This window comes from Sander vitreus, chromosome 22, assembly GCF_031162955.1.
Source record: "Sander vitreus isolate 19-12246 chromosome 22, sanVit1, whole genome shotgun sequence".
NCBI lineage: Eukaryota > Metazoa > Chordata > Actinopteri > Perciformes > Percidae > Sander > Sander vitreus.
The window spans coordinates 9,356,818-9,376,344 of NC_135876.1; the positions used below are offsets into that span (position 1 = coordinate 9,356,818).

At 41.6% G+C, this 19,527-nt stretch overlaps 1 protein-coding gene across 1 annotated transcript in view; it reads right to left on the reverse strand.

The window, feature by feature from the left end:
- Positions 1–1,072: 1,072 nt before the first annotated feature.
- LOC144537155 (matrix metalloproteinase-16-like) overlaps positions 1,073–19,527 on the reverse strand; it is an 87,705-nt gene continuing 69,250 nt past the window's right edge. Inside the window, exons 7-10 of the mRNA XM_078280620.1 lie at positions 17,657–17,795; positions 12,308–12,458; positions 11,610–11,725; positions 1,073–3,619 (exon numbers count right to left, since the gene is read on the reverse strand). Of these exons, the coding sequence (XP_078136746.1) occupies positions 3,285–3,619; positions 11,610–11,725; positions 12,308–12,458; positions 17,657–17,795 (741 nt within the window). The 3' untranslated portion in view covers positions 1,073–3,284. The remainder of the gene's footprint in view (positions 3,620–11,609; positions 11,726–12,307; positions 12,459–17,656; positions 17,796–19,527) is intronic.

Consider the following 19,527-nt stretch of genomic DNA (forward strand, 5'->3'; position numbering starts at 1 on the left):
TTATGAAAATAGCCGGCCACGTGTAAACGTAGCATTTAACTCTAGCGGCATCATTAGGTAAAATTTCGATTTGTTTAAGACTTCCCATCAATCTTAGCATTACTTTGTTTAGTGCTAATACGCATATGTTATCACGCTAACATGCTAAGCTAAGATGGTAAACATTACACCTACTAAACATCAGTATGTCAGCATTGTCATTGTGCGCATGTTGGCATGCTAATGTTTTCTCAAATTATTTTGTGGTGCCATGGATGTTTACTAAATACTAATGCATTTTCTTGTATCTTCCAGTAAATCATCATTAGATCAACTGGTTGGTACAAATGCGTGCTTGACATCGGGCATTAAAGTTCCCCCTTCTTTCAAATGTTTTAACCAAACCGATACCCCACTGCTGCGCTTCGTTTGAAGAGAAACACAAGCAAACAGTCAGCCAAATCAGATGTAGGGAACACATACAGTCGTGAAAAAATTAGGACACCCATGCTAAAGTTGACTAAAAAGAGGAATAAAAAAATCATCTTTTGGAAATTGATCTTAATGCCTTCATAAAAAAAATTAGGAAAAATCCAACCTTTAAGGACACCAATTTTCTTTGTGAATGAATAATGTATCGTAAATAAATAAATGTTCTTCCTTAAAATAGAGGGGGCATAAGTAAGTACACCCCTATGTTAAATTCCCATAGAGGCAGGAATATTTTTTATTTTTAAAGGCCATTTCATGGATACAAGATACTATGCATCCTGATAAAGTTCCCTTGGCCTTTGGAATTAAAATAGCCCCACATCATCACATCCCCTTCACCATACCTAGAGATTGGCATGGGGTACTTTCCATAAAAATCATCTCTCAATGCAAATCAAACCAGCTATTAGGCTATCCTGGATCCATGAAATAACTAGCCTTTAAAAATAAAAATCTGCCTGCCTCTATGGGAATTTAACATAGGGGTGTACTTACTTATGCCCCCTCTAGTTTAAGGAAGAACATTTATTTATTTCGATACATTATTCATTCACAAAGAAAACTGGTGTCCTTAAAGGTTGAATTTTTCCTCATTTTTTTTAATTAAGGCATTAAGATCAATTTCCTAAAGATCCTCTTTTTAGTCAACTTTAGCATGGGTGTCCTAATTTGTTCACATGACTGTATGTACAGACAGCATGGACCCGCACTGAACACACATACTCTACCCGCAAGTTAAAAGATGAGCAGAGAGTTCGAAGGCAAATCTTAATCATATATTGATCAATTTATTAATTCTGTCAGGACACGTTTCCCCGTTGTCCCAAAGTCTTACACAAAGAAGTCATTGTGAGATGTCCAATTTCTTTTGACCAGAAAACAGGAAAGAAAGAAAAACCAGTATGTGGTCATGGAAACAGACACACATTCAAAGACTGCTCGCCATGACAGCGAGGACACTACATGTTTGCTAACGGTTGGTTCGTTTGCTGAAGCCAATTTGATTTTCCAATTACCAGATCAGATTTCCCAAAGAGTTCCCAAATGTACTGTACCACTTGCATCTTTTAAAGGTTTTTCTTAGATTTAATTGTACCTGGAGGTAAGGGTAGGGGGAATTGGGGTACACTTGAAATGAACAAAAATAAATGCAAACAGTATTTTCAAGAGAAAACTTCCGCCTCAGCTTTTGAGGGGTTTCAAAGCCACGTTGAGCAGAACCGGTTGGATGTACAGTCATGTAAAGTCTTGCATGCACGTTGACACAGGCACTGATCTTGACTTGGTGTCTCACTTTGTGGGTCCTTAGTCAGGAGACAAGAGCATTCTGGGAACTGTGAGCTCTCTCAAACAAGGCAGTCAACAGGATTCTTTAAAAAAAAAAAAAGAAAACAAGGTCTGTCCATTCACAAATAACCATACAGAATGACCATTTTGGATGCACACTTATTTAAACTGAGGGGGATATGGGCCAAGGACAAAAACATCAAATCCAGTAACAAGCTCTCAAGCTCATAATTAGCCTGATTTCTGTCGTATGGAAATGATAAAAGTAACAGTAACACATATCTTATAACACACAAAAATAGTGGCTTTACTCCAGAACCTTCCGAGATAGGAATTCTGACCCTTCCGATCTTTTTACGATACAATACATTACTCTCATTACAGGCTGACCCTAGTGTATATTCTTTCCAGAATGGCTCAGCAAGCCAGTGCTGAGAATTCTGGGTAACATAATAAAAACCATAAAATACCAATCACAAGAAGCTCTCAATTAGCTTCTTTTACAAACAAACAAACAAAAGCGGTATACAAATAAAAAAGAAAAGAAAACAACAACTCCAACAACAGCAAAACCAAGCACAAGTAGTATGATGTATATTTAAGGCGAGTTAAAATATTGCAGAATAATTTGGCCCCTGTGTCTCAAACAGACTGCCACAACAGTCAGAGCTCCCCGACTCTTAATTGCTTCAAAAGATCCAGAGAAAGGAAGGAAGGATGAACTGAAATGAGAGAGAGAGAGAGAGAGAGAGAGAGAGAGAGAGAGAAAGAAAAAAAGAGATCCTCTTTGGAGAGAAATTGATTTTATTTGGTTTCGTTTGGTCTCTTCCACAGGAGCGTTTTAAAGGGAATAGTGAGGACCCAAAAGAATTTAAATTAAAAAAAAAGGAAGAAAATACAGAAAAGGGATTGACGATTGGTAATGTGATTAACTCGCGTTTATCTGAGACTGTTAATCTTTTTAAAGCGCTGTATGAAGCGGGCGGGCACCAAGATCAGAAAATATAAAACTGTTGTTTTTGTATCAACAACCTGATATGACAGATGACAATGCAGTGCCCTGTGGGAAGAGTGTGTCCCCGTGAAAGTCCTCCTTCTAAATAAGAGCAGTCTGGCAAAGAAATAAAAGAGGAATGGGAAAGGAAGTCAAGTTTCTGAGATACAAAGTGATGCCGACCTTCTTGTTTTGATTTTTTTTTTTATTTTTTTTTTTTACTGGGACTGAATGTCATATCAGGCAAAGAACAAACTGTCCCTCTGCTCCCCTGTTTGTTAAAAAGGCTGAGGGTTAGCGGAGTCAACTTTTAAGTCCTGGGGTCACCTTATGTGTGAGGGGCCGCCGACAGGCTGTCTGGTAGTTTCTGCGGGTCTGAACGAAGGTATCAGATCACCCAAAAGGAGGCGTGGCTGTGTCTTTTCACTAAAAATGTCCAAAAGTCCACCGTCCTCCTCTGTGAAAGTGGGGGCTGTCATCCTATTTCTTACCTGTCTCATCCTCTCTTTTCATGTCATCTCTCTCTGATCTTTCAGACCCATTCCTGCATGGAGCGTTTGCAGTACAGTATGTGGCGTGGCGTACCCTTCCTCTTGAACTGCACCACAGTGTAGACCAGCACCAGCAGGCACAGCGCGAGCACGCAGGGGATGACGATGGCGATGGCCTTCACCGTGTTCGCCTCGTTTTCCAGCTCGATCACCACGTCCGAGTTGCCGTCATCGGCTGGCGGCCGGCCGGGGTCGATGGGCGTCAGATCGCAGCCCATGAAGTCCTTAAGGATGGAACGCGGGTAGCCCGGCTCCACACGGAGGAACTGGTTGCTGAACTTCCAGTACTCCTTGCCCTTGTAGAAGTAGGTGAAACCTGAGGGAAGGAAACAGAAGAAACAGAAATCTGTGAGAACATTGTTATCTGAAGGTAATTAACACCTGGCTGAAAAGCAGCGTTTCACCTCTGACCATACCCAACTGGGATGTCACGGTGTACTGACACAACCTGGAGTACACTTCTAAATCCCTGCAGCCAGATAGACCACAGGAAGTCAGCAAAAACACGGTGTTCAGGTTTCTAGGTTCCTTCCGCTCTCTTTGTGTTGCCGTTCTGAAACTCTGAATTCTAACCCTAACCCTAACCCACAACAACCAAAACCTCCAAGCTAGCAAGCTACACGCTGACAATGGCAGCTTTTAAAGAATATTTGGATGGTGCAACAAGGCAGGCCTGCTTACTTTTTTTGGGGAATGATTGTAAAGATTTACTAAGAATTTTTGACCGATTGGGGTTCTGTTATGGACAAAATACGCATATACACTGGTAAAAGCAAATCATGTTTAACCATGTCTCTCCAGCTTATTTAAATATCTTACGTTACTGTATTGTGTGACTAAACTTTCTACATAAAAGACGCCAGTATTGTCCGGCGAGCACGCAAAGGTATTTCTCTCTTGGGTCTGCCAAAACAGTCACTTCTTTCTTCTGTTCTTCTGTGACTGAGGACCAGCTCACAGTGGGGTCTGTGAAGGTGGACAGGCCGGGCGACAAGCCATCGACCCCGACAGGCATCCGCCGGCTGTCACGTTAGACTGCGGAGCGTCTGAACTCCGACACAGTCGGACCAAATTTGCAATTAGCCATCAATTTTCGTAAAACAGCACATATTTCAGCTCTACATAGTTGATTTCTCGCATAAAAAAGTCTCAGAAGTGAATTTAGTAACAAAATAGCAGACGAACAATGTATACAATGCCTAAGATCTGCGCAACCAACATTCAGAACACCAGCTGGTCTCAGACCAGTGGTTTGTATGTAAATTTTGGGGCGTGACAAAGGTACAGACTAGAGCCAAATAAGGTACAGCCACCGAGTTGACGTCAACTATGAGCTTTGTTGAGATTTGCCCGTTTTCAGCTGCAGTTTCAAATTGTGAGATTTGCAGAGGAAACAGGCGTCAATGGGACTTTGAGGTTCTATGTATGCCTATTTTACCCACCGAACTGTTGTAATTCAACTATGACAAGGTCAACTCAGTTTTGCATTCTATCACCCCTTTAAGTAAAAACGCACAAGTCGTATTAGCAAAAAAGTATTTAATGTATCAAAGGTAAAAGTACGTATTATGCAGCAGATTTATACGTTATATTATTTGAATATAATTACTGATGCAGTAACATGTTAGCAGCCTTTTAATGTTGTAGCAGGTATTATAATTTATTTTATAAGATAAACGTGTTTTGTGCGTAAAATCTTAATGTGTAAGTAACTAGTACAGAGAGCCGTCAAATAAATGCAGTAAATAATACAAAGTTTCCCTGTGAAATGTAGTAATTATACAATAGTACCTCAAAATTGTACTTGGGAGAAGTACTTGAGTAAATGCAGTTAATATTACATTCCACCATTGATCTTTGTGTTGGAACCATTTTGGTTTGTTTGGTTGCCAAAACACAACTCAATTATTTCTGATTAACAACTTCAAACATAGTAAAATCAGTGTGTGCTTTAGGTTGCTCATACACTATGTCTGCCAAGCAGGGCAAAGTTTAGCTCTTTTTTCTAATTAAAGTAGGGCTGCTCGATTCTGGGAAAAAATCCTAATCACAATTATTTTGGTCAATAACACAATTAGGCTACTCATTGACTTTTGAAAAGATGTTGCAATTATTGAACTTAAAAAAAAAACTGTTAAACAAATCAACAGTGAAAAGACCTTGAACTGAGAAATTTCCCTTAAAGGGTAACTACCGTTTTTTCAAACTGGTCAACCAGCTTGTATTTACCTTCACAAAAGTGCTTGTTTTGCCACTAACAGGCTCAGATTGATATTCTAAGTGACAACATCATGGAAAGCATCCTTTGACCTTTAAAACCTCTTTGAGACCTTTCTGTTTAACCAGAAACAGCTCTGAAGTCGCTAGCGCTAAACCCACCAGACTCCAATTTAAAAAACAATACTTTTAGCGTGTATAGAGCCAACATATTTTCACATGTGAATCAGTAAACTGTGTGTTTATTTCAACCAAAACTAGAGTTGGAATGGTTGGAAAAGTGGAAAGACGACCCAAAACGTCTTTTCATAGTTTTATATTTTAAAAGAAGGATCTTACTCTTTAACAGAAAGGTCGATCCTCCTTAGAAATCCTTTCCATAATGTTGTCAGACACTTAGAATATTAATCTGAGCCCGTCAGTGGCAAAACTTAATACTGGACCAATTTCAAATTGTTGTTCCCATCAGTCACTTAGACACAAAAACACAGGAAAACAAGGTCCAGGTTGAAAAACAATGGTAGTTACCGTTTAATACTTTTCCCCATTGAACTTTTTGTCATTCAGAACACAAGACAACACAAGAGTTAACTTGCAAAACGTAATGTGCAAAATAATCGTTTTCCCCAAATACTTAGGTTTTGTAATCGTTCGTAATCGTAATCACGATAAAAAAAATTGATTCATTGCACAGCTCTAAATTAAAGTATTGAACAAACTTTCCGGTCTACCAGTTCCCGTCAATCTTACCTTTACTAGAAAAAATGGAAATCAAAGTGACGATAACCTGCCAGTGCGATAAAACAAGCACACTTCAAACAATAGTGTCTGCTGCTCTGCTGTTGTGCCATTGTTTTCGTTTCAACTTTTTTGTTCAGCTGCGATGTGTGTGACTGTCCCTTGGGACTAATTATATCTGGTCATAAGAGAGAAAACACACTCACCCATGAGCCAAACCCCACAGCTAATATCACATAACAGCAACGCTGCTGTGGTGCTTTTCAAATCACAAGAGTGGCAGTTATTTTTAAGGGGGATGTGGGGGCAATTGTCACAACGTCACACAAATTCATAAGTCTACTTACGCAGTGAGTCAGTGTTCATGTTTTGATTCCCTCCCCTTGAGTAAAAAAAATCACTTCCCTCTATGTCGGGAGCAATGAAAATGGTGACAGAAGCTAAAAGATATTACACCCATTCCATTTTGACAGTGAACAAATTATAATATAACATCAAGTTAAAAAAATGGGATTTGAGAGTCTTAATATGACAACTTTTCCTGTGTCTTAATGTGAAAATGCAGTGATGTGTGTATGAAAATGTGTCTATTTGGGTTGACACAGTACTGTCCCCTGCAAGTTAATATCACAAAATTCTTTTTGGGAAAATATATTCCGTGTAAAACTGAGCATGACAGCATGGCTGTTCTTTCAAGCTCTCCTCTTCCTCGCTGGCCCCATTAACACTTTATTTCTGGCGATTTATTATTCATGCACACTGTTCGGGGAAAAAAGATGGGAGGAAATGCTCTAAACTTCCAGTCCAGATGGCTATTGTAAAAGCTTCTTAAATGACTTGTTAGGTGAAGATGGTTCTGGTGAGGAAGCGAAGAAGCACAGGACGAAGCTTTAAAAGATTCATCTTGAGAGGAGAGGACATGCTATGCAAAGGAAAAGCTCATAGACTTGTTGAATCTGTGTAGTCCCTTTGCACATGTCCTCTTGTATAAGTTTGTGGACCAAAAACAGATTTTTTTTAGTGTAGTAATGTAACTGTAACCGAATTCATTTGCAATTTTGATCCAATATGTTTTCTATATCTGCGAAAATGTTTTTTAGCAAAGTCCAAGGACATCTGAAAGCAGCAAACCCAGTTCAAATTCCTATCTCTGTAATATATTTATATTTTTGGTGTTCATTGGTGTTTTTTTATGCCCAGCAGACTGCGTGCCTATACATCGGGCATCTTATAACTCATTCATGAGCATTAGGAAATTACAGAGATCATGTTGGGGAAAACCAGCTTTCTTGCCGAGAGACGATTGAGCCAGGAAGCGATTAGCTCAGCCAAATAATAAAAACTGGAAGCCGGAGGAAATAGTTAGCTTGGCTCTGTCAGCAGAAAGCTCTCAAATTAACACATTGTATGTCTTTTATGGTGATTTGTGTGCCATAACTATTTTACTGCTCCTGAAAAAAGAAAAGAGCAAGGAGCACTTCCTGGTAGACCTGCACGATATTGAAAAAAAAAACGTACATTGCGATATTTTTTTCCCCTGCGATATATATTGCGATATGAAAAAAAGACTAATTTTTACAAGAGGACATAAATAGCCCTATTTAGAAATACTAAATCATTCTCAACTACTGGGGTGATTTTGTAGGGGAGTGCATCTACATAGAAAATAAAAATGAAAAAGGAAATGTTCTTATGTGAACCAGTCTTTGTTGTACTTTAATGCTTTACAAAAACCAAAGCAAGTAAGCGCTGTGATTACTCTTCTGAAGTGATTTTGGAGAGGGAAATTAGGAAGAAATACACTGGTTGACTGACATGACACCATTGTATTCATATAATATCAATCCAGGCTAAAGTGAATGATATTAATAATGCATGTTGCTTCCTCTAAATGTCAGGTTGTGGTCGACTGGCGGGGCCTGCTTTGGTTGTTTGATAAATTGATTAAAATAGATCATGATTGTTGGTTTGCTGTGCATGCAGAGCCTGCATGTCACACTCTTGCAACAAACTGTGTATCCAAGAGCACTTAAAGTGCCCATATTATGAAAAAAACACATTTTCTGGGATTTGGGGTGTTCTTTTGTGTCTCTGGTGCTTCCACACGCATACAAACTTTGAAAAAAATCCATCCATGCTGTTTTGAGTGAGATACGGTTTCTGAATGTGTCCTGCCTTCAGTCTCTGGGTGAGCTGGTCAAAATCGGCACGGCTTGTGACATCACAAGCCGAAACGTGCTGGCTAACCGCAACCGTTAGCTCGTAGCGTTAGCATGCTAACGCTAACGCTAGCATGCTACCTCGTTCTCAATAGCAAAGCACTGCTACAACACACACAAGTTCACGATAATCTACAAAAGAACTACTTCCATGTGCGCCCTCATTTAGAAGTCTCCCAGCTAATCCTGCCTTGTAACTGACCGAAGTTGGAGAAACAGCCTTTCTTTTACTGTCTATGGAGCTAGCTAGCTGACATGATCTACATCTGAGCTACTGCATGTGCGTGCAATCAAAGATAGTACAGAAGAAGAAGAAGAAAAGAGGTCTCACTCTGTAGCTAAAACAGAGACCAGGTGAAAAGAGGATCTGCAGCAGTGAGAGAGAGCTGTGCAGTACAACAACAATATGGTGTTTTTTGAAAATTAAACCATGTAAACCTATTCTGGTACAACCTTAAAATACAATTATGAATCTGAAAATGAGCATAATATGGGCGCTTTAAATCAGTGTAAATTAAGTTATATCAGAAACAGACTGCTGTTGTAGATTAGTGTTACGTTTCCAGCGTCGCAGCTCCGAACCATAAAGCGAGAATTATACTGGACGCATCCAAGGTGATGCGCGCCATAGTGACGTCAAAATGACGTAATATCCTGCCGGCGGGCCCGATTTATGGTGTGCGCCCAGCTGTCGCACACGGCTCTTTTTTTTTCAGCGGCGCGCAACAAAGTGGAAATGGGAGGCCTGAACGGGTTCGCCGACAACCGGATACCAGGACTCTCAGAGTGACTGCAAGTCTCTCTGGTAAACTTACTGGGTTAAGATGAGTTCTTTTATGGTGAATGAAAGGCTTGATCCGACCAAGTAGGTCATCCAATCAAATCGAAGTATTGACGGCAATGCTGCAGCCAGTTCTGCCGTTGTTTACTTTTTTCTTCTTCTTCTAGTCCGTAGAAAGAGCAACGTCGGTAGCCTTTGCCCATTAGCGCCACCGCTGTTCAGGAGAAGACTGAAACTAGTGTCGCGAGCACCAGCGAGGGTATAAATAGTCACGGCGATCCCATGACGTCACATTTGTATGCGCCAGCTGGGCTGCGTCCAGTATAATTCTCGCTTAACGTTAGTTGGGAAAGACGCCTTGTTTCTTCAGGCTAACCATGTTAGCTTTATCCTGGCTAGTAGCAGCTTTCTGCGGTGAAAAATGGCCGGGATATATATAATAATATAATATATATAATATATGTCGTGATAGCGTTGCATTAATCAGGTGATTTAGTTTGTCTTTGCAGCGAACATAAAACACTGACTACTGTAGCTTCACTACCCATGGAAAAGCATGTGCATCACTGTGTCAGCGGCAGCTGCCGATTACGGTACTTTTCTACACACGGGAGAGCCTCACTTCCCATAACAACTAGCAGCCCTACTTCCTGGAGTCTTGTAGTTAAAAATAGCTACTCTATATAATTCCCTATAAAACCACAATTGGTTTTTTGTTTTTACATTGCTGTTTTGTACAGATCCAAAGAGATACAATTTGTTAATTAGTGAGCTTTAGATCTGCAGGCAGGCTCATTTATTAACTGTGGAGTGTGCCAGGCTAGCGGTTTTCCCCTGCTCCCAGTCTTTATGCTAAGCTAATTGCCTTCCAGCCCAAGCTTTATACTTAGCGTACAGACCATAGACTGTAAAAAAAGATATATACAGTCATTGGTACAGACATAAGAGTGGTATCAATCTTCTTATCTATCTTTTGACAAGGAAGAATAGCTTGATATTTACATAAAATATAAAATTATTCCTTCAATTTAATTCAACTGGACAGGACTTCCTTTCATGAAGAGTCCCAGCCTGGTCCATAAAACCAGACCAGTTACAGACTGAACAACATGTGGTTGTGCAGGCAATGTAACACAAGCCAATCTACACACACCCTTCAAACTATCATTTAGAGTTCAGCTGAGTATTGTGTTTAGCTGAAGAAATGTAACCACTCTTTTTTTTTTTTCTCTTTCCAATCTGGCAGCAGCTTCTGCTACACTTTTCTCCTACATTTAACACAAATGAAGTGAAAAAAGAAGTTATTTAGAGACTTAGAAATCCAGATGAAGCAACAGATAGATGGGCTTCCTGAGCACAAACACACACTGTGACGAGTGTGATTATTAAGAGAGGGAGAGAGAGGGGATGGAGGATGAGAGGTGAGGCAGCTTGAGCTTTTCTGGGTTAGAGCTAGGTCAACATCGCCCTGGGGCCTCTACTCTGAAACGTGTTGCCTAACACACACTATCATCGGCGGGAGCAGTAGACTCAATTAATGCCTGCTTATCTGGGTCAATGTTATAAGCGTGCCATTTGACACACTGTCTGCAAACAGCTAGCCCGCCAAATAAACGCAGGCCGACACAAATACCAGCAGAAATACACGTGATGCACGCAAACACCCATCAGCTCCTGGATATCAATCCACCCTTCATGCTCCGACTGATGCCCGCTCCACCTGGCCTCACCGGCAGACACGCCTGGCTACAGATCTGGCAGCAGATCCATGGAACAGATGGCCAGAGCGTTCAGCACCACCTGACCTGCTTTTTCCAACCCATGTGATGCCAGGACCAGGACCAAACCCACCTGGCATTATACATCCAATGGGGAAAGCTTTTTTTCTCTTCACACTATCTTACTAGCCTATGGGTGAGCTCTTTGAGAGCTATAAATCCCGCCTCCTCACCCTCTGCCAGGGCCAACTGACTTAAACCGGAATGAGCGCCCAGCGGTGGTCTTGTCCTTTCTGCTTTCCACAATCCTGCTCCAACTGGGTCTCATGGCACACTGAGCAAGATGGGCCGATGATGGAACATTCTGCTTGTGAAACAATTCAAAACTGACCTCTTTTCATCTTTCATTTGCTATACACAAACACTCTCTCAGTCGGTTTCCCCTGATATTGCATGTATGGAAGCGTGCCACCCACTAAAACTCAGTATAATAACTGGGGCAAATTTCAATCAATGCCACCCTGGTTTACCTCCAGCACAGCGTGTGCCAGTGACCAGCTGAAATCAATGCTGCCTGGCACATGAAGCGTGCTGTTATTGCCAAATCAGAGTATCGGGCAGGACAACGCGTACCATTGGCTTTGTCGACGAAGGCCCCCTGTGGCGAATCAGGCACACCTCTCCACACTGTGACGGGCTTGGGGTAGCCGGGGTCCATGGTTCTCATTTCCTCATTGTAACGCCAGTACCTAAACAGGAACAAATGATGAGCAGCAGGAAGACAAAGCAGATACTGTACATCTAGGAATGCAGGAGTAAATACGTTAAATTGACAACAGATGGTGCTTTATTTCATTTCTTGTATTTTAATACTACATGTCTGAATATCTCTGTCTCGGCTGCTTTCACTTTGACCATTTAAAAAGTAAATATTTGTCTCTCGCCAGTCCCCCAACTATACGGTGTGCAATAAGTAGTGCAATACTAAATTGGCAATCATATGCAGCGGCATTTAAGTCACCAGACATGTTGGTACCTCCACTACCATCATAAAAACACCAAATGAGGGAGTATCTTTTTTGTTTTAGATATTAGGGGGGGGGAATGTGCAGCAAAGGGCCGCGGGTTGGAATTGAACCCTGTCCGCTGCGGTAAGGACTGAGCCTCGGTACACAGGGCGCACGCTCAACCAGGTGAGCAAACAGGGCACCCCGTGAGGGAATATCTTTTGGAAGAATGGTGTTCATCCCTCCACCAGAGTTGCCTTATTTGATAAAGGTTTGTTTCCTTATTGTTTGTGAAAACAGTGTTCTTCCTCCATGTGCGCCCACCTGTCCCCTTTAAAGAAGTAGGTCTTGGCCACATCCTCCCACCACACAGCCGTCTCGATGCTCTGGGCCGGCATGCCGTGGCCGAACTGGCTGATGTCCTTGGGGTATCCGGACTGCAACACCGTGTCCTTAAACACCCAGAACTGCTTCCCTGCACATCAAGAAAGAGAGGCAAAAATAAATTAGACAAAGGAGGACAAGTAACAGCTGGGATTACCCTCCAGGAGCAACACACGAGAAGGGCAGATTTACAAGGACAGATACAAGCCTTGTAACAAATGGCAGGCAATAACCTGTTGCCTTGTATTATTGTATTTGATGTTGATGCTTCTTTAATTTAAAATAGGACACAGACAGACATGGTGACAAGTTCTCCCTGCCCTTGCTTGGAGGAACTGTGGAAACTTTTCAGCGCTGGCAAACTGAGCCGGTAACTGCTCAGCTGAGATAAAAAAAGAAACCGCAACGACCCTTGTGTCCCAGCAATGAAAATTGGCGACTAAAGAGTCACATTAAAACTATATTTTTTGTTAGTTTCCGAGCCCCAAGGAGCCAAACAAATACCAGAACTTTAGGATGTTTCTGGGAGGACTGTAAGAATGTTGCTGAAAAATCAAATAAAAACATGCAATATGTTCTATATTTTTGATCGTATTAAATTTTGTGAGTTTTTTTTTTGTCTGTTTGTCCATCTTCTCCTTTCTCCTTAAAGTGCTCATATTATGCTAATTTTCAGGTTCATAATTGTATTAAGAGGTTGTATCAGAATAGGTTTACATGGTTTAATTTTCAGAAAACACCATATTGTACTGCACATTGCTGCAGCTCCTCTTTTCACCCTGTGTCAGGTCTCTGTTTTAGCTACAGAGTGAGACCTCTCACTGCTGTAACATCTTTGTTGGCAGTTGCACATGCGCAGTAGCTAGGTAAGATCACATCATCTAGCTAGCTGTTTGTTTCTACAACTTCAGTCAGTACAAGGCAGGATTAGCCGGGAGACTTCTTCTAAACGAGGGCACACTTCCAACTTTGCGTGGAATACCTGCAGACGAGGGGCATGTAAGTAGTTCTTCTGTAGATTATGGTGAACTAATGTGTGTTGTAGCAGTGTTTTGCCATTCAGAACGAGCTAGCATGCTTCCGCTAGCATGCTACGGTTAGCCACCTTGTTTCGGCTAGTGACGTAAAAAGCCCTGCTGATTTTGAACAGCTCACCCGGAGACTGAAGGCAGGACACATTCAGAAACCCGTATGTGTGTGGAAGCACCAGAGACACAAAATAACACCCCAAATCCCAGAAAAGTGTTTTTTTTTTCCATAACATGAGCACTTTAAACCCTCATTCCTGTGCAGTAATTAGGTTAAACAGCATGTTTATGACACAGTGTGACCCCCAGGAAGTTCTTTTCTCTGTCACTGGTTGAGGTGGAGGGTGGGGGGGGTGAGCGGAAGAGTAGTGTGTTGCAGGACAGGGAAAAGAGAAAGAGTTGGAATGGGGGGGATGACAAAGGATATTATATATAATCATTCTTTGCTGACTAATGTCACACAGTACAGTATTTTTGTTTTATCATACCCCTTTCAGACAATTTCATTTGATTAATCATTGGAAGCCTAAGGCTGTCAACATTCAATATTCCATGCAGGGGAAACAATATTCATCACAGAGACTATGAAAGTGATAATATCTGTAAAATACTCTTCTACTTAGTCTTTCAATAAGCTCAGGACTGACAAAAATAAATGTGTCTCTCTCTGGGATCTAAAACCCTCAGGTAGAGACGTTTTGTTGGAGTAAAGATTGAAACTAAGCGAAGAGAAAACATGAAAAGGCTAAAATTAAAGGAAGGGAAAATAGGAATGGTGTGTATGTTTTTGCTAAACCAACTTTTTAATGAATCAGGTTTAATATTATTTTCTCTACTGAAATGGTAGATTAACCTGACAGACTATGAGGGACTTTACCTTTAAGATGACCTGCACAATTTTCTTTAACAAATACCGGAAATGGGTGTGGAAAAAAAAGCAGACATGATCCCAGCACTCATTCTTCTGTTTTTTTTGTTGTTTTTTTTATAAAGGCTACACGTCTGACATTTAGCCTTCAAGAAGTGTTCACACTATACGACTGAGGTGAAGGAGAGACCTGTAGTGGCCTCTTTTTGGAAAGGAAATTCCTGTCATTTCACTTCTTTCTCTTACAGTGCTCCACTCATTATGGGTCACACTTCCTCTGGCCCTGACACACACATGCACGCACGCGCGCGCGCACGCACACACACACACACACACACACACACACAGACACACACACACACAAAGACACATACACACACAGACAGACACACACACACAAACACACACGCACACACACACACACAGATTAATAGACTCTCCCATGCCCCAAAAAAAAAGAGTTTAACTTGATTCACAAAAAAGCAAAAAATCCCTTCTCTCTCTATCCTACATTTAATGGGATTCTCCTTTCTTGTATATACATACATATATTTTTTTATTTATTTTAGCATAGCCCTCCACATAAAAGTCTGGCTTCATCTGGCGGAGCTGTGAGGGATGCTTTGATGTAGTGACAGCCCCGGCGTCTGCTTCAGTGTAGCGACTACTCCCCTGCTTGCCCTCAACACCGTTTGAAGAGTGTTATATAGCATGAAGATTTGTTACAAAAAGAGACGCCTCCTCCTTACACATGCCACACACAAACACATGCTGTACAGCCAAATAAATCAAACGTGTATGTGTGTACTGAAATTGTTGCATTGATGCATGATTATACGCACATACACCAGAATTCCTAATGTGACCCGAGGAAAGATGGCCAAAATGAAAAGCTTGACATGGACATGCCAATACTAACATATGTGCAATAAGCTAATATCGACAGACATATCGCCCCGACTGATTCATCTATCTGTCAAGCTTTAATAAAATTTTTTTTTAAAAACACCCCTCTCAGACATGTCTGCATGAGGTAAATGAAACAAGCAGCCCTGTCTGTCACCTGACACAAAAAGCACCAATCAAGCTCTGATTGGATCCTGCCTCCCGGGAGGAAAACGCACATTGACATATAGATCCTGATGCATGTGTCGGGTGCTTTTGTGTAAGCCTGAATTTGATTGGATTAATTCAATTTAAATTCATAATGCAACCTCTTACCTTGTTATTTAGGCTAATGAAATAGTTATATATTGACATGTACAGCTTTTAAGTTTAATTGTTCAAAATCTGTCTGTATGCTGTCATCAATATCAAGAAGTTTGATTACATTGTTTTCGCACAATGAATCAGATGAATAGAATGTATCAGAAGAATAGAAACAGGCAAACACGGAAAATGCCAAAATTGGCACAAAGCTGCACTGTAGGAATGAAGAACACATGTTGAATCTACCTCTAATGTATACCAGTGGTGTCTGCTTGCTGACCTGCTCTGTGATGCCCTAACAGCACTAAACTAATCAGCGTCTCATCCATGACTTCAGTGCAAACTAGACTCTAAAGCCTCCTTCTGTCCGTTTATTTTCGTCATCAGACAAGGCATTGTTAGAGGATATTCACAACCCCCTGGTTAGACGAGGACCTAGAGTGCTGCATTTCATTTCCTGACCAACTTTCGTCCTAATGTTTTATTCTAAATGGGGACAGACAGAATAAGGCCTTCTGGGAAATCAGCCCTGCATGTGTTCAAATGAAAAATGGCGTTCTGTTAGTTTAAATTGTCTAAATCTATGTGCAATCCTGCTGCCATACCCAGCATGGTAAAAGAGCAGGGTGGGGGATAAAATACTGAAATCAAACTTGTGGCACATAAGGGACCAGCAGTCTGCATTTCCAGGAATTGTTTTGTGATGGAAGTAGAAACAGGTTGGAGTGAAGATTTGTAGTTTTTATCTCAGCAGACTTTGACTGCTTGCCTCCAAATCCTTTCATCAACACCCTCTCTCTCCCTCCCGGTCTTTCTTTCTCTCTGGAGTGTATGCAAATAGGAGTTTACAGGACTGCTGTGCTTGTTTGCAGTTTCTTTTAAGTGGCTTTTCGGCTTTAGGCACAATTAGCTTTGAATCTCTCAGTTTTTGGGCAAGATTAGTCTAGATTTGATGATGTGGACTAATCTCTTCAGAAAGGTAAAAAAAAAAAAAAAAAAAAATCTACTGAAACAGACAGTGAGTATTGGAGCTTTCTCGGCACACGCCGTGACAGTGATTTCCATGAGTTCTGCATACTAATCATGTTTAGCTACGGTTGAAGATTTCAACTAAAACATTTTACTTAACACCAGTCATATTAAAAGTCAAAACTGGTGGATTATGGTGGATTTTCCAACCAAGTGAGCAGAGCATTTCTTTAATCTTCCACAGATTTACATTGAACTCTCAGACACACAGACACACACACACACACACACACACACACACACACACACACACACATACACGAGCGAGCATAACATACAGCTGTTATTAAAGATAAAACACATGCTGACTACTTAAAATAATAATAAAAGACAACATGACAGCCATGTACACAGAACATATCTTGGAAATTCCTGTGAATGAATAATACAGACATAACATTTGGACTGGGCTAGATGAAGATAATGACAGATAATGATGTGCCCTCAACGGAAAAGAGTTTTACACAGCAGCCTGGTGACAACTGCAGTTGTGGCGGTTTCCCCTGCCATTATACGGCGTAGGTGCAACACCTAAGCATTTTCTTTGAGCACCGCCTAAGCGTATGAATGTAAAAACAATATGGAGAGCATCTGGATGAGCCTACACATGGGACTGGCGTCCGCTCGAGTATGAGATGTGTTTTATGGCTGAGTATGAAGTAAGCAGTAATGTTATAGCTGTGAACGTAGCAGTGCAGCGAACGTGGGTTTGATTCCGACCTGCAGCCCTTTGCTGAATGTCATTCCCCCCTCCCTCTCCCCTTTTATGTCTAAGCTGCCCTACTGTATATGCCCAAATGTCCCCAAAAATAAGAAAAGAAAGTGATAGAAATAATAATAAAGTGATGGGGTTAGCCACGGAGCTAGCAACAATGTCAGCTCAGGCTCACTAACTTAAGGTGGGCTGGCCTTTAAGGTGGATCAACTATTCTCATTTCCGCTGCTCCAAGTTATGCTTTAGGGATCTCTCCCTCGCTGCAACCTATTTTATAAAGTCTACGGCTGCCACCGCCAACTACTAAGCTTCATGCAAATAATCGCGCAATGACGTCACCAAAATGCAAATGAGCGTATGCTGCCATTTGAACCTAAGTGCTCTAAAAACTCAGGGGAGACCCTGAACAGTGATGATGGTGGTGAAGCACGTGAGCTTACCTTTGAAAAAGACAAACTTGCCCTCGCTGTTCTCGTAGACGGCGTCTATCTTGGGCGGCAGGCCCCTCCAGAAAACACTGATGAGCATGGGGTACCCTGGCATTACCGAGTTATCTCTCACCCGCCAAAACCAGTGATCCTGAAAGAGAACAAAGCACACGGTTAGGAAACAGAGAGACGCATGGTCAAAGTCACTTAAACGTTTCTTGACACCAAACAACAAAGTGCCCTGAACCGGGGGGGAAAAAAAATCTAATTCATTTTGCACACTGTAACACAGTTGGCGGTAAATTAGAACATCTGATCAGCAGTAAATTGAAACCAGCTCCTCAAAAAAAAACAGCCTGCATGGCGATGATCAACTCAAGCTGCTGCTGTGATAGCCCTGATGGCTTTAAGATCCAAATATACTTTCTCAGGTTGCCTGGAAAGCCCATGAGACCATCGCTAGGCACGCAGAACTTGAAGAACATACTGGGAAAACTATCAAGTAAAGTAACGGGGGCAAAGTGATAGCCAGGAGCTTTATGAGAAGCCAAGAAGTCTCTGATTTCCTTCGGGGAGGGGAGGAGAACGTGAGTGCGGCCAAGTGGAAGGTGTGTCTTTTTGATGTTGGATGAAACTTGATGACAGAGGGAGCCGGGGGGAAACCCAGCTGTGAAAGCCATTAGGACACAGCAAGATGTCCCACCCTTTGGCAATGAATGGCCAATTGCGTCCCCTGAACTGGCTGAGCGCTCAGGCCAAAAAAGCCTGACCTCATAGCGAGCGAGGCAGAGACAGAGAGAAGGGAGACAACACATCATCACACCCTGCCTCATTCACAGTGAAAGCTAAATAAACAGCCCCTTTATCAAACACTCTCTCCGCTGCTCTCTTTCTCCCTCTCTGTTTAATCCAATTGTTTCTCTGGGACTCTCCTCTCTCCCTGGACTCTTCCTCTTCTTTCTTTACATTTCCCTCTTGTCTCTCATTCTAATTCCTCCTCTCCTCCTCTCCCTCTCTCGCTCTAAACTGTACCTACTGCCTCCATAGATTTCAATTGTTCAGCATTTTCTTCTGTGCGCGGCCCTTCCCAGTAATTGAAAACAGATCAAACTGTGAAATCCGACCCATTTGAAACCTTTTGACTTTATAAAAGAGAAAATGTTCGTTCTCCCAGCTTACTGTCCCACTCCCACTCAGAACAATAAAGCCCAGGCGAGTAGACTTCACTTCTGGAAGATTTCAGCCGGCACTTTGCAATTACAGGAACGTCTAGAATAATCACAACAAGTTTAGTCTCAGCAGAAGTTGGAAATGTTAGATCTCAAATTGTTCATGTTCTCTGCTTTGAGAGAAAGGGCAATATGCAGGGGCTGTCACGCATACTGTGTCATGATAATGCATGCAGAGCAATAAGGTTGAATTACCATACACTCTGTATAGGAATACAAATTCTGGACTGCTTGATGGCATTAACAAACTGTACCTACTGATGAGTTGTAGTCGTTCGTGATGTGGAACGCAAACTGGAGAAATTGCCCTGCGAGTTGTGTGAGTTCAGAGTTAATACTGTACAGCACATCACTTCACTGCGTGAGGTTTTTGGCCTGCTGAGTTGACTTGAGCTTCAGAACAGCTAAATGTTGCTTTGCCTTTAAGTGATACTTAAATAAACAGGTATTTGTACACAGATCGAGTGATGAGAACTTCACTTCATGGGTGCTCTGCTGGAAGATTATTGTGAAATATAACTGACCTACTACCGGGGCCCAGGGGCCCGGGGTGGGGGGGTCCCCTGCATCACAGCCTCTGTTTGAAGTGACATTTCTTGTTGGAAAGTCAATCACATGACTGAAAGAGACTCTAAATAACTACAAAGGTATTAT